The sequence below is a fragment of the Uloborus diversus genome, chromosome 10 (assembly GCF_026930045.1).
Source record: "Uloborus diversus isolate 005 chromosome 10, Udiv.v.3.1, whole genome shotgun sequence".
Classification (NCBI taxonomy): domain Eukaryota; kingdom Metazoa; phylum Arthropoda; class Arachnida; order Araneae; family Uloboridae; genus Uloborus; species Uloborus diversus.
The window spans coordinates 12,897,999-12,922,114 of NC_072740.1; the positions used below are offsets into that span (position 1 = coordinate 12,897,999).

Genomic DNA, 24,116 nt, shown 5'->3' on the forward strand with positions numbered 1-24,116 from the left:
CAAGAGCCCGCTTAAAATAAAAAAATACCCCTCCAACCGTCCTAAAAATTTCAATGGCGCAGTCAGCGCCATGCACCAACCGCTTAGGTGGGCACCCTTGACTTTACCCCAAAACCAGCCCCAAGGACAACGGCGCATCCCCCTAACCCCCCATAAAAATTTCAATGTCGCAGTGTGCACCATGCCCCCGCCCCCGTTTAGACGGGCAACCTGACTTTACCACAAAATCAGCCCCAAGGACAAGGGCGCATCCTCTTAAAGTTCGCGACGATTTCCCTCAGAAATGCAAGAGCCCCCTTAAAGTAAGAAAAATACCCCTCAAACCCCCTTAAAAATTTCAATGGCGCAGTCAGCGCCATGCACCCCCCTGCTTAGGTGGGCACGCCGGATTTTACCCCAAAATCAACCCTAAGGACAAGGGTGCATCCCCCTAACCCCACCAAAATGCAAGAGCCCCCTGAAAGTAAAAAAATACCCCCCTTAAACCCCCATAAAAATTTCAATGTCACAGTCTTCACCAGGCCCCCGCCCCCGTTTAGGTGGGCACCCTGAATTTACCACAAAATCAGCCCTAAAGACAAGGGCGCATCCGCCAAAATTTCGCGAAGACCCCCCCCCCTCGAAATGTAAGATCCCCTTAAAAAAAGAAAAATACCCTTCAACCCCCCCTTAAAAATTTCAGTGGCGCAGTCGGCACCATGCCCCCCCGCCGCTTAGGTGGGCACCCCTGATTTTACCCCAAAATCAGCCCCAAGGACATGGGCACATCGCCATAAACCCCCCCCCCCCCCGAAATGCAAGAACCTCCTTAAAGTGAGAAAAATATCCCTCAAACTGCCCCTCAAAATTACAATGGCGCAGTCTGCGCTATACCCCCCCCCTCCCCCGCGTATAGGTGGGCACCCTGACTTTACCCAAAAATCTGCCCCAAGGACAAGGGCTCATCCTCTTAAAATTCGCTAAGACTTACCCCCGAAGTGCATCAAGAGCCCCCTTAAAGTGAGAAAAATACTCTTCAACCCCCCCATAAAAATTTCAATGTCGCAGTGTGCACCATGCCCCCGCCCCCCCGTTTAGATGGGCACCCTGACTTTACCACAAAATCAGCCCCAAGGACAAGGGCGCATCCTCTTAAATTTCGCGACGATTTCCCTCAGAAGTGCAAGAGCCCCCTTAATGTAAGAAAAATACCCCTCAAACCCCCTTAAAAATTTCAATGGCGCAGTCAGCGCCATGCACCCCCCTGCTTAGGTGGGCGCCCCGGATTTTACACCAAAATCAGCCCCAAGGACAAGGGCGCATCCCCTAAATCCACCAAAATGCAAGAGCCCCCTTAAAGTAAAAAAATACCCCCCTTAAACCCCCTATAAAAATTTCAATGTCGCAGTCTTCACCAGGCCCCCGCCCCCGTTTAGGTGGGCACCCTGACTTTACCACAAAATCAGCCCTAAGGACAAGGGCGCATCCGCCACAATTTCGCGAAGACCCCCCCCCCCCGAAATGCAAGATCCCCTTAAAGTAAGAAAAATACCCTTCAACCCCCCTTAAAAATTTCAATGGCGCAGTCGGCACCATGCCCCCCGCCGCTTAGGTGGGCACCCCTGACTTTACCCAAAAATCTGCCCCAAGGACAAGGGCTTATCCTCTTAAATTTCGCTAAGACTTCCCCCCGAAGTGCATCAAGAGCCCCCTTAAAGTGAGAAAAATACTCTTCAACCCCCTAAAAATTTCAATGGCGCAGTTTGTGCCATGCCCCCCCTCCTGCTTAGATGGGCACCCCTGACTTAACCCCAAAACCAGCCACAAGGACAAGGGCGCATCCCCCTAAATTCCCCCCTCCCCGGAATGCAAGAGCCCCCTTAAAGTGAGAAAAATACCCCTCAACCTCCTCTCCTAAGAATTTCAATGGCGCAGTGTGCGCCATGATCCCCAATAGGTGGACACCCCTGGGATATAATAATCCGAAATTAAGGCTCAATAACTTGCTGGCTATTACGCCTTAAAAATTGCTGGCTCGATAGCTCAGTGGCTATTACGCCTTAAAAATTGCTGGCTCAATAGCCCTGCTGCTATTACGCCGGTAATAGATGCCGGGAACATTATTGCCTGAGGCTATGCCGGCGCAATAGCTGGGGAGCTATTGAGCCAGTTACCGGCGCAATAGCCACAGCCTTTCGGATTTGTGTGATATTTATATTTGCTGATCAAACATCAAATAATGCGAATGCTGTCAGCTGTTGGAAACATGTTCTAGCTTAAGCCTCAAGTCTGTATTGTAAGTATCATTTGTTCACATTAGAGTATTCTCAGAAAACTTGTCTTTCTGATTTTCATCTGTAATTTACCGAATTTTCAACTTTTGATCACATCAAACAGCTGCTGAAAAATCTGTACTATTAATTTTTCATTTGTCCAATTGCTATTTTGTTTTAAATTTGAAACGGAAAAGAAATTTTCACTCATGAAAACTCAAATCTGATGTGAGCAAACACACTCTTGAACTACATTTTTTATCATATTGATTTTTTCCCGCTACCGGCAGTATCGTCTTTTATTCATAAATACTAGGGTAGCAACATTTATTGTCTGCTTCGTTTGATTTCTTAATCTTTTGTTGTTTGAATTAAACTTTTTAAAATTATCACAAGTGCTTTATTTTGCAGCCGATATCTAAAATATTTTACTTCTGTTTTAAAGGGTGTTCAACTGAAAGAATTTTTATCTGTTAGATTTTTTATAGTAGTTTAAAATATTTTTGACAAAATTTTAGAAATGTTTGTGCAGAACCTATTTTTAGTGTGAAATCAAGGCGCAGGTTTAGTATCCTATAGAAATTAATTTACATCATGTTGATAAAGGTTGCTTTGTTACAGATACTCGGACGGAGGTACAATCATAGCTACTTGAATATCTGGGTTCAGAGATACTACTATTCAAAATGTGTGGAGGTTTTACATGCTCAAAAAATGCATTGATTGCTTTGAATATAATTTATATTGTAAGTAAATTTTATTAACTTTGTCAATGACTTTTGCATTGTTTGTTTGATCAGATGGCTGAATGCAAATGTGTAATAATTATTGATGCCTTTTATAGAGTAATTGAAATATCGTAATTATGAAAAACTTTCCCAGAAGTTAAAAATGAAATTTAATTTTAATCATACGTGAAATAAATTTGGCAAGCATTATTTGCGTTTCCATATTCATGTTGCACATATGAACCTATATGTAACTCAAATATCCATTTGTCCATTCTTGAGTCAAATATTAGGAGATTTCTGGTAACATGTATCGCACTTAGAAATAGAGATGCGACATCGATGGCAAAACATCGATGTTAGAAATTAAAACATTGATGGTATTGATACATCGACCAAGAAACATCAATGTTTTTATCAGTATATAACATACATTTTTGAATGTACTGCACTACAGACTTACATATTATGATAATCTTAAACAAAAGTTTCTTAGTAGATCAGTAAATTCTTTTGGCATTGCGTCAAGTCATCAAATTATAGCTATTATTTCAGAAATTTCTATGTAGCAGAAGGATATATTGAAAATACAGAACTTGCAGTCATGTATACAATGTAATAAGAATAATTTTACAACATCTTGATACTATAATAGGACAAAAAATGATAATAAGACATGCAACGATTAATACAAACTAGTATAGTGATAAGGATGTATGGGACCTGCAAAACTGATCTGTGTTGCCAACTATGTTCAATGTCAGGAACTGGATACATCATTCTTTACCTTCCAAAGCTGTCCTAAACAGTTTTGCAGCCATAGAAGTCACGGCGATTTCAAATTTATAAGAAAAAGAAGTGCATAAGTGAAGTTAGCCCTAAACTATTTAATACGTTTTTGCTTGTGTTTTGCTTTAACAGTATTTCTTAAAATGCTATGAATATTTCTTGCTTTTTTTTTCTCCCTCCATTTAGCTTGTTTCTTTTATACTTATTGGAGTTGCAGCATACAGTAGAGTTGCAAGCATTGTTACAAATCTTGCCATAGTTGGTGGTATAATAGCATGTGGTGTCTTTCTTTTCCTCTTGTCTTTGATGGGTCTTATTGGTGCAATCAGACATCATCAAGTATTGCTATTTTTTGTATCCTTTGTATGCATAAGTATTGTGGATTGTATATGTCTGTAAAAGTCTAGGTAAGTGTTTCTTAATTTAATTTTATATACAGGGTAGTGATTATCAAAGTTACCTTGCCTAGATATGCATAAAGTTCGTTTAAATGAAAATGGCATTGAGTCTTGGTACCATTGTTGGTATCAGCGGCTCATGCCTTTATTTGGTTCTGCAGTTATATGTTTCCAGTTTCCACCATAATTGCCCATATGGGGGGGGGGGGGCAAGTGGGGGCTCAATCCCTCCTTAGAAATTAGAACTTCTTTGCTTTTTGTACAGTCGAGTCCCGACTTACGCGAGGGATGCGTTCCAAGCTCCCTCGCGTAAGTTGAAATTTCGTGTTATGGAACAAGGTTAGTTTAAGAATTTCTGAAAAGCATACCCAATTGCTTCCGACATTTGTAAACACCCCTCAAATTGTTTCAAACCATTTTTTAACTATATATTACAGTATATTTTAAAAAGAACTGATTTTTTTCTGTATTTTAGAAAAAAAAAAACCTTATTTAACATAAAATACTGTTGAGGAGCACAGAATCAATGATCAATGCGGGAGAGAACCATAAAATATAGCAGTATGTTTCTTACAGTATGTGCACTACAGCATTATAATAGCACTGAACAGTAGATATAGTAAATATATTTATAATTTAAAAAATGAAGAAGGTTTATGCAGCTCGATCAGTCGTCTGACAGTGCATGCACATTAGGCAACTCATCATAGTTTAAGATCCCACTAGACTTGACCTATACCCTCATCGTGTTTCCAAAAATTGTTACCATAGATGAAGAGCATAAGTTGTAAATAAAACGCGAACGTAAGAATTTCTTCCTCTTTCACGTGAACTAATCACAGTTACCAGGGGTTGAAAGGTGCCCAAAAATGAAACATTTACCGTCATTGAGTTTCCAAAAATTGTTATCATGAATAAACAGTATAAAAGTTGTAAACGAAACGCTTAAATAAGGTTGCCTACCTTGCGTGTGAATTAATCAGGGTTGCCAGGGGCTAAAAGGTGCCCAAAAAGGAGTAAGTTACCCTCATCTAATTCAATAAAGCATAGTTTTGTTTTGATTTTTGGCAATTTGATTTCATTAAAGCAGTTGATTCAATTAACCACTGATCCAATTAACCAGCATCCACTTTATTTTAAATGGGCAGTTCTCAAAAGGTGGGAGCAAATACAGACCTCAACTTTGAAGCTTTAATACCAAATAACTTTCATTTTAATTTTTTCAAAATTTTTTGAGTTAAATTATAATGCTGTATGGAGACAAGGATGGAAAAAATGCTCTTCAAATACCCTTAAAAGAATTTTCTCAGCTAAAAGGCACATTTTGGGAATTCAAAACGTTAAATGAGCGAATGAACCATCAAAAAAAATTTTTTTTAATTATTTCTATATGATTAAAAAATTAAGGGTATAAATCTCAAACTGAATAATTTTTTTTGATAATATTTTCCACAAATTACAAAAGTAAAGACATATTATTTACTTTGTAAATGATTTTAGAAAAAAAGGAAGTTGGAAGTTTGATGAATGTCCAGAAATTACGATCTGGGCTATGCTATTATTTGAGAACTAAATAAATGATTTATATGTTTTAAAGGTATTTTTCGATCCTCAAAATCAATTTTTAATAATTTTAAAGTGTTTTCATATGTTTTTATTCAGTATCTTTGACGCAAAATCATTTTTCTTAAACATATATGCGAGATGTCAAAATTGCATTACGATCTAGACGCCGATAAATCTGTCCATTTATTCAATATTATAAATGATCTTCTGTCTTGTAACCTTAATAAAAAAGGCTATTATAATGTTAATTTCTTTAATCGATTGGTATTTTGCAAAATTAATACGTTATGCATTGAACATTACATAAATAACAGTAGGAATACAAGTTTCGATCGTAACAAACACATTTAAGTAAACAAAAAGGAGGCAAAAATCGCCTAGCAAACCCCAATTGGGGACAACTCACAGCATACGATAAGCAAAGGGTTACAAACGAGGATTTCCAATTTCGCCAACAGCATCGGTTTTGGCGACTTTATCACCTGCGCTGGCAAAATGGATGGGTTTTTTTTTTTTCGGATTCTACGAAACCGTAACAAAATTTTATTATTTAAAGACCAGTATATAAAGTTATTCATGTACTTCATAAATCTACTATTTTTAATTGCAGAATTTAAAAACAGATAAAATTTTCATTGGAAAAGTTCAAAAACTGAAACTTTCATAATGATGATGTCCAAAATCTGTTACCTACAGACCAATAATTAAATTTGCTATTTATTAATTTTTATAAATACCTGTTTCTTTTTATGTTTGTATGTGATGTTCTAGGTGTGCATACTATGCAATAAAAGCAAAATTGATGTCAAATTTCAAAATTTTAAAAATGGCACAGAGTTATGTTGGCATAAATTAAAGTTAAGTTTAAAATCCAAAAGTTAAGATATTTAAACTAAGCCAACATTAACTGGCCGTGTAATGTCAAGTTGGAGACAAGCAAAAAACATATTTCAGAAAAATACATTTATTAAATATGACTAGAATAACACCCCCAAAATATCATAACATAAGTGGTTCCAGTAAATAAAAAAAAATGTCACCAAAATGTCGATGCAATCGCTTGCCACTCCGAAGGATCAGCTTGAAGACTCACAAAAGGTCCGCCGAATCACACTTCAGGAATGTCCATACTGAACAGGCAACATTACACAATTCGTAGATCGGTGAGCATCACAGGTAGACACGTGGAACACACTTCCCCGACATTTTAATTGGCCCAGGGTTCGTACGGGTCATGGAAATCCTGGAAAGTCATGGAAAAAGAAATAAGCAAATTTCAGACCTGGAAAAGTCATGGAAAATTGAAATTTTCAGTCTAAGTCATGGAAATTTATTTTCAGTCATGGAAAAATGTTCTGGGAAAAAGTAACAGTAGCTAAAAAGAGCATTAGAAATCTTGAGTGATTTAGTATTGCACCATGAAAGCTATTTAAAATGGAAAATTGAACGATCTCAAAAAACATTGCATCCAAGTTCGTTTCTATCACTCCTAAATCTTTATTTTAAAATTGATCAGAGTTTATCTCAATTTGTTGAAGGTTTTGGATAATCTTTAGTCAGGCGATAAAATACAGAAATAGGGGAATTCTAATGCTCAAAAACAGTAGTGCCCAATATACAGCCCGCAAAACTAATCCATGCAACCCACTGGTACATTCAGTGTCATTATTCAAAAATGTTCAGGAATTTCTGAACCTATTAATTTATATACATTTAAAAATGTACAAATAAGTAAACAAGTACATTTAAATCAAAAGATTTATTTATTATGAAATGTTTTTATTTTTATTTTTTTTTAAATAAATATCTGGTTTAGAAACATGAATTTACTAAAGAATGCGGCTTTATTTTAAAGAACCAAAAAATTGTCAAGTTCACACTAAAAGCAACTTTTGAAGCAAATTTATTGAAACCTAGTAGTGTTTCATTCAACTTTTCCCCAACCATTATCATTCTGCCTGTTTATAAAAAAAATAATCGACATTTAAGCATCATTCACTGTAGTTTTACTTAACTTAAACTGATGTGATGAAAACAGGTAAGAATTATTCAGTTTTTTAGGTGTACACTGATATTTTTTGAATCAGGTAGTGGCATTCACATACCAAGTTTTGCTAATGCTCATTTCCGAAAAAAAAAGGCAAGTTTGATATTGAATAATACTATTATCTTCATATAATAAGGTCATGAAAATTTTCATGAAGTCATGAAAAAGTCCTGGAAAAGTCATGGAATTTTTTCTTCCAAATAGAGTATGAACCCTGTTGGCCGGACACAACACAACTGGTTCTTCACCTGGACTCACTAATTCCAGGACTTGGAAGATTAAATATCACATACCAAAAAAAACCCCCGCTAGCATCGCGGGGAAAAAACCCCCCCACACGTGAGCCGGACTAGGCTTCACGATCAAACACAACAACTGGGGATCGTTGAGAGAAGAGAAGACGAGAGTGATCGCTTGCTGCCACTCGCCACAATATATATGTTTTATCAACCAATGAGATTCCATGCCTCGATGACGTCACCACACTAACTTCTACTTCGACCATCACTCATTTGCATATTCCACTGCCGCGAATATTCGTACTCCTCTCCATAGCACGTGCGGTCAACGAGTGGAATTAATTCGAGTCGATCAGGTGACAACTCAACTTTTCTGAATCGACACATCGAGACATGCAATCTCCGATGGTTTCAGTAAACAGTCGCCATTAATTATGGCGTGGGGGAATCGTCGATTGAAGTGTTAGCACCAACTAGTTGACAGGTTCTACTTTTACCAGACTGGGCTTAAAGTAGGTACACTTAACTTTAAATTATTTTCTTTAAATTATCGGCTGTGGACCGAGAATAAAAAAAATAAAATAATATTTTATGCTAACAAATTCCCCCCTTCTCGGTTACACAGCACGATACACTTCAAAACGACATGAAAACTGACATATTTCAAACAACAATTAAAAAAAATTTTAAACACTTTTGAGAAACATTGAAAAATTTACACACTTGAATATTAAACTTTTACATTTTCATAATTACCAAAAATGAGTTTGCACATTTTTTTCAATGTACCCCGAGTCAGAGGCTTGGTAAACGTATCCGCAGGATTTTCTGCGCTTTTCACATATTTTAATTCAAATGTATTCTCCTCTACTAAGTTTCTCAAAAAAATGATATCTGACATCAATATGCTTTGTTCTGGAATTTTCTATAGGGGAATTTGAAAATTCTATTGCAGCTATATCGTCACAATTAATTACAGACCCGGTAAATTTATATCCAGCTATTTCAAAATGTGATGTTTCTTCTAAAATCCTTTTTAACCACACCACTTCTTTTGCTGCTTCTGTCAAAGAGATATACTCAGCTTCCATGGTGGACAATGAAACACACTTTTGTTTAAATGTTCGCCAGATAATAGGTACTTTGTCAATGTAAATAATAATTCCCCCCATCGAAATCCTATCGTCCCTATTTGCAGCATAGTCTGAGTCAGAAAAACCATTGATTTTAATTTCATTTATTGCAGATAGACTTAATTTATAATAATTTGTATATTTTAAATAACCTAAAAGTCTTAATAAACACTGCCAATGTCTTTTACCCGGATTTGCTTGAAATTGAGATAATAGATTAACTGTATAGGCAATATCCGGTCTAGTTTTCCCTGCTATATAGGACAAACATCCCAATAAATTGCGATAAGGTACTTTCTCCATTTCTTTTATTTCTTGGTCCGTTTTTGGACAATCACCTAAAGACAAAATTGTACCTTTCGCTATTGGGAGAGTCGAGTATGGGTATTTATGGGTATTATGGGATACTTTTCAAAATTTTCACAAACTGTCTTAATGTAAGAATTTTGGTGTATAAAAATTCCCCCATTGATTTCTTCAAATTCTACCCCCAATAATTTTTTAGTTCTCCCTAATTCTTTAATATCGTAATGTTTTGATAAATCCTGAATTGTTTCCTGAATTATGATTTCATTTTTTCCAAAAATTATTATGTCATCTACATACATCAATAAAAACACATTTCTGTTTCTTGTATAAACACAGTTACTACATTTAAATTTCAAAAAATTCAGACCTTGGAGAACCCTATCAATTTCCAGGTACCAATTTCTCCCCGATTGATGGAGACCATATAGCGATTTCTTTAGACGGCATACCCAGTCTTCTTTTCCCGGGATTACAAAACCCTGTGGTTGTCGCATATAGCTTTCTTCATGCAAATCAGCATAAAGATATGCGTTTTTTACGTCTAATTGAAAATGGCTCCAACCCAGGAATATCACCAGAATTGAGAAAAACATTCTGATCAGGGAGAAATTGATAACTGGGGAGAAAACCTGAGAATACGATTCTCCTGCCACCTGCCTCTTTCCCATCGCAACCAATCTGCTTTTAAACCTGGCAATTTCCCCTTTAGCATTTCTCTTCAAGTCATAGACCCACTTATTACCAAGTACTGGTTTACCAACTGGCTGGGGAACTAACTGCCACACCCCCCTTTCTTGAATCACTTTCATTTCTTCTGACATGGCTTCTTGCCAATGTTTTACTTCTGGGGTTTTCAAGCATTGATTATAGTTTTGGGGAATTAGCACTTCTGACAAATTTGCCTCTGGCTCGGGTTCCATTTGTTCCTTAGGGGAATTAAAAATATCAAACAAAGGATTATAAGGTACATTTTTACTTTTGAAATCAAATAGTTCAGGATTGTAAACAATGTTATTCTTCTTACAATATTTTTCTACATCATTGGGTGACCTTAACCTGGTTTTATTTCCCTTTTCATAGTAGTAGATATCAGTACGGTCCCCTTTCTTTCTTTTTACTGCATCCCTCACCCATTCAATTTCCTCACAAGGGGTGGGAGCCTTTCTTTCATCTATCTCTTTATCTAAGAGAACTTCACTAATAGGTTTAATAAAAGAATAATCATCATCATTGTCTACATTCCCATTCAAGTTTGATTTCCCCCAAATTAAATTTTCCCTGAAGTCCACATTGATAGTTTCAAAAATTTTCTTTAGCTCTGGGTCCCAAATTCTGTACCCTTTTGCTTGGGTTGCGTAGCCCACCATTATGCCTTTCTTACTTCTCGAGTCAAATTTCTTTAGATTTTGTTTTGGCATGCCTCTGTAGGCAATACATCCAAACCTCCGAAAATGCCTTACTGAGGGCTTGTTTCCCCAGAACAGCTCAAATGGGGTTTTCCCCCTTTCTTTTAGGACTGTTCTATTCCTGACATAATCGAAGCATAAGGCGGCTTCCGCCCAAAATTCTTCCCTTAGTCCAGAGTCTTTCAGCATTGCCCTAACCCCATTCATTAATGTCAAATTGTATCTTTCTACTACCCCGTTCTGTTCGGGAGTATAAGGGTTGGTTCTTTCTATGCTGATGCCTTCTTTAATTAAGTGGGTCTCAAAATTAGAATTTGTGAATTCCCTCCCATTATCAGACCTTATGGCCAAAATTTTCTTGTTGAGGGCTCTCTCTACATGCCTCTGGTATCTAAGGAAATATGCAAAAGCTTCATCTTTTGACTTTAGAAAGTAAATAGTGGACTTCCTTGAGAAATCATCAATTATGGAAAAAATATATCTTTTCCCCCCTAGTGACTCCACCGGAAATGGCCCTGCTAGATCCATGAAAAGAAGCTCAAGTTGTCTTTTAGACCTTATCCCTGGAGTGGGCTTAAATGAACACCTTCTTTTCTTTGCAATAATACAAGGCTCACAATCTGGCCGGTTTCTTCCTTTTATATTAAGTCCTTTGACACAGTTTTTCTTTTCAGTTTCCAAGATACTGTCATAATTAATATGGCAAAACCGTTCATGCCACAACTCCAGGTCTAATCCTTTGACCTCGGTTACATTTACATTTGGTGGTGAGTCACTACTTTGATTACTTAAAAATGAGGTGGGTTTTACAAAGTACAATTTATCAATTAAAAATGCAGAAAAAAGTTTGATACCATTATTATTAAAAATACATATTTTACCAGGATACCACCTTAATGAAAAACCAAGACTGTCTATCCTGGATCCGGATAGCAAATTTCGTCTAAGTGTTGGAGCATAATAGACCTCATTCAATGTGATGGTTACTAGCTTACCATCTGTTTTGATTTCGAAAACAATTTTCCCTACCCCCTCGACTTGACTATTTACATTGCCCACAGCTACTTCCATTTTTGTATTTTTAACAGGCCTCAATTCACAAAATAGGTCCCTATCTTTACAGAAATGTGCCGTGGCACCTGTATCCAGTAAAAATACTGGTATTTCCTCCTTCAAATTTGTGTTGTTGGCCTGCACTCCTGATATTTTACTGATGGTGCAAAACATTCCAGCCTTAGGGGTATTACCTTGTTTGACAAAATTACGATTACCTTTATTTTGATTAGTTGGTTTTCTGCTCCAACACCAAGCCGAAATATGCCCCTTTTTGCCACATGTGAAGCAAACTCTCGTTTCTAATTTATTTACATTTTCAACTTTCCGCCCAGTCTGGTGTTTATTTTGAACAGAAAAAGCATTAACACCTGAACTACTATTTCCAAAATTTTCATTTCCTAAAAATTTTAATCTCCCCTCTTCTGCTAAAAGTTCATCCAAAACATTTGAAAAGTTAAATTTACTTTCATCCCATCTATAAATATTTTGTACTATTCCCCTGTAATTTTGATCTAAACTACGTATTAGTTGAAATCCCTTTAATTTCTCATCCATTTTATAGCCATTCTCCTCCAACTGTCGGAGCAAACACTTCAATCGAGCCGCAAACATTCCAATAGTTTCTTTTTCATTAATTCTGCTAGAAAAAAACTCCTCCCACAATCCGGCAACACGGGCTAAAGACGGAGGTTCAAAATTCAATTTCAATGACGTCCATACAGCATATGGATCGTCTAAATCATCTATTAGTTGTTTTAACTCATCCTCTATGTTGAGGTAAATAATCGCCACTGCTTGGCCCCTCCGTTTCTTTATTTCTGCCGAAATACCTTCTTCTAATTTTGTTTGGGTTAATTCCCATAAATCTCTTTCTATCAGTACCATTTTCATATTTTTCGACCATGTTGCCCAATTGCAGGAGTTAAGTTTCTTAATGTTTCGATAGTCCCTTTCCATTATTCTGAAAACTTTTGCAAATTTGTCTCCAACTAAAATGACATTCGACCGAGCTCTGCTACCACTCTGTTGGCATAAATTAAAGTTAAGTTTAAAATCCAAAAGTTAAGATATTTAAACTAAGCCAACATTAACTGGCCGTGTAATGTCAAGTTGGAGACAAGCAAAAAACATATTTCAGAAAAATACATTTATTAAATATGACTAGAATAACATCCCCCTAAAATACACCCCCAAAATATCATAACATAAGTGGTTCCAGTAAATAAAGAAAAATGTCACCAAAATGTCGATGCAATCGCTTGCCACTCCGAAGGATCAGCTTGAAGACTCACAAAAGGTCCGCCGAATCACACTTCAGGAATGTCCATACTGAACAGGCAACATTACACAATTCGTAGATCGGTGAGCATCACAGGTAGACACGTGGAACACACTTCCCCGACATTTTAATTGGCCGGACACAACACAACTGGTTCTTCACCTGGACTCACTAATTCCAGGACTTGGAAGATTAAATATCACATACCAAAAAAAACCCCCGCTAGCATCGCGGGGAAAAAACCCCCCCACACGTGAGCCGGACTAGGCTTCACGATCAAACACAACAACTGGGGATCGTTGAGAGAAGAGAAGACGAGAGTGATCGCTTGCTGCCACTCGCCACAATATATATGTTTTATCAACCAATGAGATTCCATGCCTCGATGACGTCACCACACTAACTTCTACTTCGACCATCACTCATTTGCATATTCCACTGCCGCGAATATTCGTACTCCTCTCCATAGCACGTGCGGTCAACGAGTGGAATTAATTCGAGTCGATCAGGTGACAACTCAACTTTTCTGAATCGACACATCGAGACATGCAATCTCCGATGGTTTCAGTAAACAGTCGCCATTAATTATGGCGTGGGGGAATCGTCGATTGAAGTGTTAGCACCAACTAGTTGACAGGTTCTACTTTTACCAGACTGGGCTTAAAGTAGGTACACTTAACTTTAAATTATTTTCTTTAAATTATCGGCTGTGGACCGAGAATAAAAAAAATAAAATAATATTTTATGCTAACAAGTTAACTTTTTACCCGACTGTGCGTGCGCGATGCAAAGGAGGGTAATGTATTTATAAATCTATGTATGTCCGTTTCTATGTGGCATTCTAGGGGCTAAACGCTTTGGTCAATTTTGGTAATTCTTACGTCAATGGATTTGTCTTAACATTGGGAGTGTCACTAAATACATGACAGTAATCAAAATTTACCATATCAACAACCAGTTGACAAAATATGGCAGTTTGGGATCGGCGCACGTTTGGTGTTGCACACTGTCATACGCTACCTGCGTGCGACAAATGCAGGTAGTTTTCGCTGCCTGAATTGTTTTGTTTACTAAGTCTACTAATTGGGATCTTAGTAGCCGAGTGGGCTAAGCGATTGCTTCTCCCATTTGAGGCGGTGGGTCAAGACACCCTCGCTCCGGATTGTACTTTCCCCTCTTTCTGATGTGAATTCTTTCATGTGTTCTTTATTTGTCTTCTGTACTGTAATAAAAAGTATATTATGCGTAACGAAGGCAAGACACTCAGATTGTAGTCCTCATCAAAATAAACCCGTGCAATAAGCACCAAATGAAAGAAAGTCTACTAATTCGATTTTCATCTCTAACATGTTGCATTTGTTTTTGCCTTGATTCAAGCGACTGAGTTTCGCGACATGTACTTTCTCGACAGGCTTTTTTAGTTTTGCGAGAGAGATTTGATTGATGGGGGGGGGGGACATTTCCGATTTTGCGTCATCACGAGTCATACAGGCTGTTTATATAGCTGTGATTTGGTTGACTTAAGTTCCCGCATTTTTGCCAAGCATATGTAGCTTTAAGAGGAGTTAGTTCCCTTGATGGACTAATTATAAGTAGTTTAGACAACCGCAAGTTACTTAATAGACCTCACGATACAAACAAACTCTCTCAATGAAATGACAAGATTGCGAAATGTACCGTATCATAATCATAATAACTAAGTCAATGAAAATTAACTAAAAAGTGTCAAATCAAAAATTATTAAACAAAAACAAAAACCCGACTGCGTAAAAACCAAAAAAACTAAAAAGAAAAATGTGTAAGCCCAGTAGTTTAGAATGTCATTAAGTACTACTGAATAACTACACCGTTAAAATAGTTTTATAACCGTACACAGATACGACAAATCATAAATTCAAAAGCAGAATAGAAGGATGAACAGTCTTGGCCCATTCAAATTTTACGGGTTTCTTTGAATCAATTTTGAAAAAATTCACAGGGAGGAATGCCAAACTCCTCACACCTTTTCCTAACGTCCTCAAAAATAGCCCAAAATTTTGTTCTTAGAAATTTGAGTGGGTGGGATAGCTCGCTAACCCTTCTGTCTGAAAGACAGCCTAAAATGAACTTCAGTTTTAAGAAAGATTTTGGGAGGGAAGCTTCTTTCTGCTCCTTCTTCCTCCTAACATTATCAAACAAAGCCTCAAATCAAACGTCAATTACGGAAATTATCCAAGAGAGAACCGTCTGGCTTCTCAACATTTTTGGTGCCTTTACTCGTTAAGGAACCCCTTAACATCACCAAAGATAGCCTAGAATTGCGTTTTTGAGACCTTGTTGCCAAAAGAAAGAACCCAAACCTCATAATCCTACAAAGATGCCCTTAAAATTGATTTCAATTTAAAAAATATTTCAGTAAGGTACCTCAATGCCCCTCTCTTCCTTAACGCCTACAACTGTGTTAAAATACACGTGCAATAGAGTTGCCAAAGATAGCATAAAAATTACATATTGCAGAGCTTAAATTTTCAAATTGCGTATCCGACCATTCCCAATTTCCTTAACTTCTTCAAAGTAGCCTAAGCTGTATTTTAAAACTTTGATTTTGGAAAATTTCCTTTTGATGCCCACTGATCTCCTAACATCAACAAAGAAACACTAAAAGAGACAAACTTTGAAAAAAAAAAAAAATGGAAACAAACCCAACCCGCCCTTTCTCCTAACTTTATAAAAATTGCCTAAAATTGCAATTTTTGACTTAAATTTAGCAATTTTTTTCATTTTTGGGTTTTATCCCCCTCCTTTTTTTTTCTTTTGCAAGTTTTTTTGAAATTAATTACATCATTTTTTTTCTTTTATTAAATTTCTAGCTTTAATTTTAACGCCTTTGATAGTTTAATGTAATAACTATTTCACATAAAAAGGGCCGCTAATTAAGGAACCGAGTAGTCACTCCACTGCCTACACCATGACCTTCTGGGAGCCTTTGTTTAATTAAGGAGCATATTGGGTAAATGACTAGTCATGGGCATGCTTAAGGGTTTATTTTTAAAATTGAATACAAGTACTGCAGTTCCAGTTCATGAAAAACAAATTCTAATGGTGTTAGAACATAAATTGCATTTTTGTAATTGTGATATTTATACTAATTTTTACTAATTATAATGTATGTATATCTTTTTAAACGAATTGGCATATTTTCCCACTCATTTCGATGTGATCATACTAAAAAGTAGTCATTGTCATGCTAGTTGAATAAAAGTATTCTTAGAAAATACATTAAAACGTATTCAACAATATTGAAACACTTACTTTTCTTACAATATAAGTATCTCGACTTAACAAATTATGACAACATTAAAATTAAAATATGAATAACTGACCAACTGCTGTTGAAATGTTTTTCTGAACAACAATAAGAAACATAAGTAAAAACAAATAAACAGAACATTTCTACTGCAACATTTTTTATTTATCAACTGCCAACTTTAGCTTACGTTTTATCATCAATCCTAAATAATAATTTTGAGTAAGAATACCCAAGAAAATTAATAATGGTAACTAAAGTACTCATTTTAAATTGACTAGTTTTATGCACATTAGCTTGAAAAGATCTTGAATACCTTAATTAATGACAAAAATAGTATACCTATATGATAGAAAAGAAGCAATCTGATGAAAAACAGCAATATTGGGTATCGGATTTCAGGAATTTTTTTAAACTGTATAGTATTTATATTTTATGCCTATTTAAATCAGAACTGTTAAACAGAAATGTATTCTTTTCCGTTTAATGTATCCTGAATTTATCTACATTAAAAGTAAAATTAGTAGCTGGCTGTGATCTATAAATTTTAGGGACCCCTGCAAAAAATCTGCAGGACTGCTAATTGCCACTGGATTGCTCAGCCTCAAAAAGAAAAAACACTAATTTTTTTACCAAGTTGTTGTTGAGTTTTTAATCACTTCAATATTTTTACTTAAATTTTGAATTCATTCGTTTAAATGGTTTATTTATTTGTTATTATTATTATTGTTTTAAGGTTTTTAACTTACACTTGTGTGGGTCTTTTATCCTGATTTTTGGAAACTCATTAAGTTACGTAGCTTTTTCAAATTTATTTTGTTATTTGGGCTGTGGGCCCTTTAGAGGCCTGCCCCACTCCCCGCACCATGGGAGGCTGCTGGTAGGTAGATCTGAACCTGATCAGTAGTTAAAAGTAAATAGAAAATAAAATTAATCTTTCATAAAGCAAAATCATGCTGATATGGTAAATGACTAATTTGATTTATGTTTATCTGAAACTCTGCATTAACTGATAATAAGTTTCTTTCTATATATCTGATTTGACAACTGATAATCATGATAACATATTATGTTACAAATAAAAAATCTTGTAGAATGCCTAATTTTCCTGCACCATTAGGTACCATAAAAACTTTGATTGCAATGATTAATTTAATTAGATTGCTTTTAATCACATTTCATATGGTATAAAACTTCAGAAAATTATATTGCAAAAAATATTTTCATAATATTGAAAAATTTAATGTTCAAGTGTTTATTATATATGTATTATTATACACTTTTTAATAATTTCTAAACTGATATTAATTTTTATAATTAATTATTTATATTTTTAATTTGTACATAAATATCTTAGGACTTCTTTATCAACTGTAGTTATCATTGCTTATATGCTGCAAGTTATACAAAAATCTTTCATGCTAATGTTTAAATGCATGTATGCTATAATAATATGCTTTGAACTTGTGATTGAAACAAATGAAATTCTTTTGAACATATTCTGTGTGATAAAATAAACCTTTTTGTTCCTCGATTGCTTTTGCTTCATCTACCCCTTCCGCCTAGTGGGAAAAATTGGACCTGGTGTTTTCTTACTGCAAATTTCTTTTTTGCCATCATCCAAATTGTTTCAGATACTTATGTCCAAACGGGGCTTAGACTGATTTCTCATGTTATCATACTATAACTTTACCTAAAATATAAATAAACAATTATGTATGTAATGTTAAATTATTACATAACTTTGTTTGTTAGTATTTGCAAGTAAAAAACTAAGATACACATAATTCATTGAAATAATAATAAATGTTAGACACTTGTTATTCTACTGTATTAGGCCAGTAGCATTAATTATTTTTCTAAAAACCAGTTAATATTTTTGAATTAAGGTAAAAAAAACATTGAATAATTTTCATTTGGTCAAATTATAAAAATTTTCATTCACAGGGGGAAGAGATGTTCTCCCCACTTTTTGTTCACCCACTTCTACTACTGGTTTTAAGCAGTGGTGTATGTGTGACTTCTTTATTTATTCCTTAATAGAATATCAGTATATGGTGATTCTATTCCTATTATTTATCATTCAATTTAGTATTGCATGTGCTTGCTTAGCTGTAAGCACTGATCAGCAGCATCAGTTAGCAATGGAAGGTTGGCGAAGAGCTAAGGTCAATATCAAGATCAAAGCACAGACATTTTTCCATTGTTATGGATTTGAGAATCAGACATTGCCTCCTGAAGATCCTCTTGGTGGTGGCGTTCCTTACCAAAATGTAATTATTTTTATAAAAGTATTTTTAACGATCAAGAAATTTTATGTTTATGTAGTTCAGGATATTTATGCTCTTCTAATGTCAATAAGTCGGCCACAATGACATAAAATATCTTAGAAATAACATGTATGTAGTTTAAAATTAAATGTGATGCATTTTGACATTCATTTAAGTATCACTAATCATAAGATAATTGCAGTAAATTAAAGGCACCTTTTCTTGAATTAGTAATGAGTCATTTTATTTTAAGCAGTGTGCTCATCCATCTGGTTTGTCTTTTTGCTTATTTTTCAAGTAGCAGGTAGTACCATTCTTAAATGGTTAGTTTTCATTTGTTCTTCATTCTACTGTAGTTTTGTATGGTTTTAATTTTAGTGGGATGTCTAATCAAATGTTTTAGTGAAAAAAAAAATCCTCTTTTAGAGTAAATTGTACTTAAAGGGAAGGGCCGACCATTGAGTATTGATAACTTTTGCACTTCTAACTTCTAATTATCTGCTCTGATAGGCTGATTACTGGTTCTGTACTATTTATTTTGCTTACCCAGTAGTTAGCCATGGTCTAAGTATGACCTTTCAAAATGTGCATTACATACAGGATCTACACTAAGCATTCTCCATTGCTCCAAATGCGATAAAATAGTAAATTTGGCGAAGCAAACTCATACTTAACCCCAACTATTGGCAAACGGAACATTCTCTTCAAAATTTTCTCATGGAAAGTTCTCCAAAAATATATTCCCCTCCATCCCCAAAATTAGGTCAAAAAATTGTTAAAAATTCTACTAGAGAAGAAAAAAATCCTCCAGATTGACAATTAGTTTGAAGTTGCTACCCATTGCGAAAAATGCAGGTTGTATAATGAAAATTGAATGTCTTGCAAATTGTTTTTAAGTTTATGCTGCAAATCCATACTAATAATGTAAAGCTGAAGAGTTTGATTGTTCGTTTGTTTGTTTGAATACGCTAATCTTTGGAACTACTGGTTTGAATTGAAAAATTCTTTTTGTGTTGAATAGTTCATTTATTGAGGAAGTCTATAGGCTATATAGCATCACGCTATGACTAATAGGATTGGAGCAGCAATAAAAAATATTTTAAAAACGGAAAATTTATATCATAATATAAATTGCTTGGAACGCCGAATTAACGTTTATTTTTGAGGTAGACTGTGCATTGCAGCTAGTTGAAGATATAAACGTTTGCGTTGCATATTTCATTAAATCTAACTTTGTTGGCTGATTGAAGTTTTTTACTTCTTGTATTTTCGAAAACATTTCACCCTAAATCTGCCATAATTTCTATTTTGCTCCCCCCGAATGAATGTTGAGTTTTTTTTTTTCCATCCAACCACACATGCATATATACCTAAGAATGTGTGGATGTCCGGAATGTGTTTCACCTACTGATTATCATTATACACGTATGTGATATAAATCCCTCTATTCATATTTTTACTGTGAATTGTGTCTATACTTTTGGGACGGGGTGTAGTTTTTGTACATGCAAAAATATTTGCTTATTAGTAATTATAACAATCTTCTAAATATTTTCTGAGTTTTACTAAAAGATGTTTTTAACCAAAAATTAAGAGAAATAAGTGTATAATTTATATATTTTTTCCATTTTGTATTTCCTGATTTCAGAATTTTTCTTAAAGTTGTTTTCCCACTGAGTTTTCAAAGAAAAACAAAATGTAAATGAAAAACTGCTCTCAATTACTTAGTAATATTTTAAACAGTTGCAAGAGCTTTTAGTTTATTTTCCTAGTTTCAGAAAAATTTTATTCATTATACAATAAATAAATGAATTAAACTAAACTTTTAGTCACAATTTGTACCTAATTAGCTGCTTATTATGTTGCTGCAGATCATAAATTAAGCTAGTATTTATTTCACTAAGTATGATACTCTTTTTTGTTACACTAAAGTTTTAATTTTTTAAATTTTAGTCAGTATTGGTCAGTATTTGTCAAGTTTGGTCAGTAAAGTCAGTATTTTATAAATTTTGGTCAGTAAAGTCAGTATTTTATACATTTTGGTTAGTGAAGTCGGTATTTTTGACCCTGCAAACAGTTTTACCCCCTGCCACAAGACACCATGACTTTCTGACCACTCTTTGAATGGATTTAACTTACTAAGATGTTTTCCAAAAGCGCTATTTAGGGAATGGACCTCACCAGGTGTCTCTCTTACTTATCTCTCAGCTGGAAACTTTTAGTTACATGCACAGAAATATCCTTTAGGCAAATAGGGGATTAGCCGCAAGTTTTGAGCTTTTGTAATCATTTATCTTTAAAATACTTCCCATGCTTGAGCAGCTGATATCTTGGCACTCAGAAGGAATTTAAAGTCATAGGAGTTACGATAAAAGAACCGAACAGCAAAGAGATGTTTCTGTGTTTATTGGTCGTTTGGAAGTGCCACAATGTGTCAAAAGGCACCGAAGAATATTTTTTATCCTCTTAGAAAATCATTCACACACTTAAAGCATTTTTTCCATTGAATTCCCTTGCTCACAACTTGAATCTATCAGTCAATTGTTTAAAGAATGTTTTCTAGAGACCTTTTGAAAGATAGAGCATCTTACATTTAACAGTTTTGATTTCTTAGGTTTACAAAAAGAAAAAAAAAATGATTTACTAAGATGGAAGCTAAAAGAAAAATAAATCAATAAAATAATTGTTGTTATAAAATTTATTGCTTTACGTCCTATCATCTATTGTTTATTATTTTACCACTATGCACTGTGTCAATTAAATGAATATTTCAGTACATATTAGCAACCTTGTATGTTATTGCACTATTTAATCCAGAGCCTAAAAATTAACAAGCGATGCGATTTTTGAATGCAAGTTCAATAGCAAAAACAATATTATAATCCCAATGTCAAAATGTGGAGAGAAAATTGCTATTACAGTGTAGCAAAAAGCAACTCTGTTCGTTATCTGCGACATGCACCTCAAAGGTTTTCGGGCTGATCAAGGAATGGGTTAAAGCAAGTATCAACTTAGTTCTTTATTTTAAAAACATTAACATATATTTAAGAAATGGTATGGAATAAAAATCAGTTTTTTCCATATTTGTTCAATTAAAATGTGTTGAGTCATTGTTCTCTGCTTGAAGTTATTTCTTTGTTTTGTAGATAACTGGATGTTCTATTGAAGGCATTAATCATTGTCCTAAGTGCTGGCAGATACTGAGGAATGCAATAAACAGTAGTCTTAAAATTAGTGGTGGCATAGGATTGTTCTTTAGCTTTACAGAGGTAAAACTTCATGAAGTTGATCATTTTTTTCATTTTAGATATTAAACATCTAGAACTCTTGAATTGTTTCTTTAAAATACAGCCTATTATTTTAATAGGTTATTTCACCTATAAGATAAATATGCATATTTTCCTCTAGTTTGTTGGTGTATGGTTGACTGTTCGATATCGCAACCAGAGAGATCCACGAGCTAACCCTAGTGCTTTTCTCTAAAACTAACAATTTCAAGGTATGCATGTAATGCTGTTAACACCTGTTTTTTGTTGTAACCGTTTTTCTTCTTTTTTTTTCTGAAAGGTATCTAAGTACTCTTACTAACCATTAAAATAAATATTGCAGTATGGGACCCAAATCTAGAATGCAATACATCTGGATTTTAGAATTTTAGGAATTTTAGGTCTTCTCTGAAAAAAGTACCATAATGTTAGACATTATAGTTCTTTTTAAATTTTCCACAAACTACGCACCCATTATTAGTTATCAAGTTTTCTTTCTTTTCTTTTGCAATCTTAATAGAAACAGTGTACCAATTGCTATCTCTGTTTTTATATCTATTTCTGGTATAGATGTAAACCGCAGCTAAATTTTAGGTATAAGTTACCGTTTATTTGCTTGTATTGTAGCAGGTGGTGTGTGTAGCCCAGTGTTGTGATACTCTGTAAATATTCAGAGCTTATACACTCCTCTCTTAGTTTATTAAAAAGTATTTTTGGTTTTTCAACCAAAGATGGAGTTTCCACTGCTGATGAGTACTGGCTCCATTTATTAATGAATTTTCTGTTCTCCCTTTAATTTTTTGTGCTATCATAACATACTTTATTTAAACCTTTAAATCTTTTATAAGCTATTCGCGTGGCTTAACTGTTTGCTGCTTTTGTGCATCTTTAAGCTTTCGGTTTGATATTTTTGTTACTATTCATGAAAAAACAAGCAATACAAAATAAAAATTGCAAAGAGCAAGAACACGGAAACAACATCAAAATGAAAAACGTGAACCAGGGATTGATACCTTGTCAAGGGGAAGACCAATCCCTTAGTTCACAAGGCCTTTCTGTTTAGCTAGAGGGAAGGTCAGGAAGCCTGCTACCTACCCCGAAAGCCTTGAAGAAAAAATTGAACAAGAAAGCATTAAAGAATCAAAACTGACCTGTAAATATATGAACGATGGAATTGCAAAGCGAACCTGCAAAAGGAAACAACAACCAGAATGTTGACCTTTAAAAAGAAAAAGATAAAGCGGTTACATGACTTACACATGCCAGGCAAAAATTGCAGCTAGGACTGGCAACAGGAATAAAATGGAGTTGAAAAACACTGGAGTTCTGCAATAATTCAATTGCACTATACTTCACTCTGCTGGGCGGTTCCTTACTTTTCTAATGTAACTTAAATAAAAAGATGAAGGAACTTTATTACATTCTAAAGTACTTTTCAAAAATTAAGATTTTTCGAAACCAACTCATTTTTGTTGCTGATAGTTTTAATCCTATAAATTTCATTAATCAAGGTGAGGTTACGTAAAACTTTAATGGAAATATTTGAATTCCATTAAATCAAACGATTAACTTTAAATTTAAAGGAAAGTCATTTATGAAAAAGATCAATATGAACCGAATTTTCTGGAAGAGAAATATTTAGATGAAGGAAATCAGAGAGAGAGAGATTGTTTGATATTATCGTTGGTGTGAATAAGTTCTAATTCAAGAGGATAGATATTTTTTGGAATAATTTAAAAAGGTATCATAATTGAAAATAATGAGGTCATCAACATATCTAAAAGCCTCTGGAATGGTAAAGGTAAATTTTTTTTTTGAAGTAGTGTAAGTAAAGGTTAGTTAATACAGAAGAGAACTTGGATCTATGCGGTATATAGTTGACTTGTAAGAAGCAATGTTCACCATTGTGAATGTAGTTGTTGAACAGACAGAAGTTAATTAAATCATACTAAACATTTTTTCATTAATATGAAGCATGTTGCAAAAGTTGTAAAAGTAAGACATAAGAACTCCTTTAAGACTAAAGATAAAAATGCTGGTAAAGATGTCTTTAAAATCAAAAGAATAGATGCAATCAATTTTATTATTTTTT

At 34.6% G+C, this 24,116-nt stretch overlaps 1 protein-coding gene across 1 annotated transcript in view; it reads left to right on the forward strand.

Moving 5' to 3' along the window:
* Nucleotides 1-2,188: 2,188 nt before the first annotated feature.
* Nucleotides 2,189-24,116, forward strand: part of LOC129231533 (tetraspanin-13-like) — a 38,046-nt gene continuing 16,118 nt past the window's right edge. The window contains exons 1-6 of the mRNA XM_054865875.1: nt 2,189-2,275; nt 2,874-2,998; nt 3,956-4,123; nt 18,540-18,761; nt 21,905-22,027; nt 22,167-22,257. Coding sequence (XP_054721850.1) covers nt 2,939-2,998; nt 3,956-4,123; nt 18,540-18,761; nt 21,905-22,027; nt 22,167-22,241 — 648 coding nt within the window. The 5' untranslated portion in view covers nt 2,189-2,275; nt 2,874-2,938 and the 3' untranslated portion in view covers nt 22,242-22,257. The remainder of the gene's footprint in view (nt 2,276-2,873; nt 2,999-3,955; nt 4,124-18,539; nt 18,762-21,904; nt 22,028-22,166; nt 22,258-24,116) is intronic.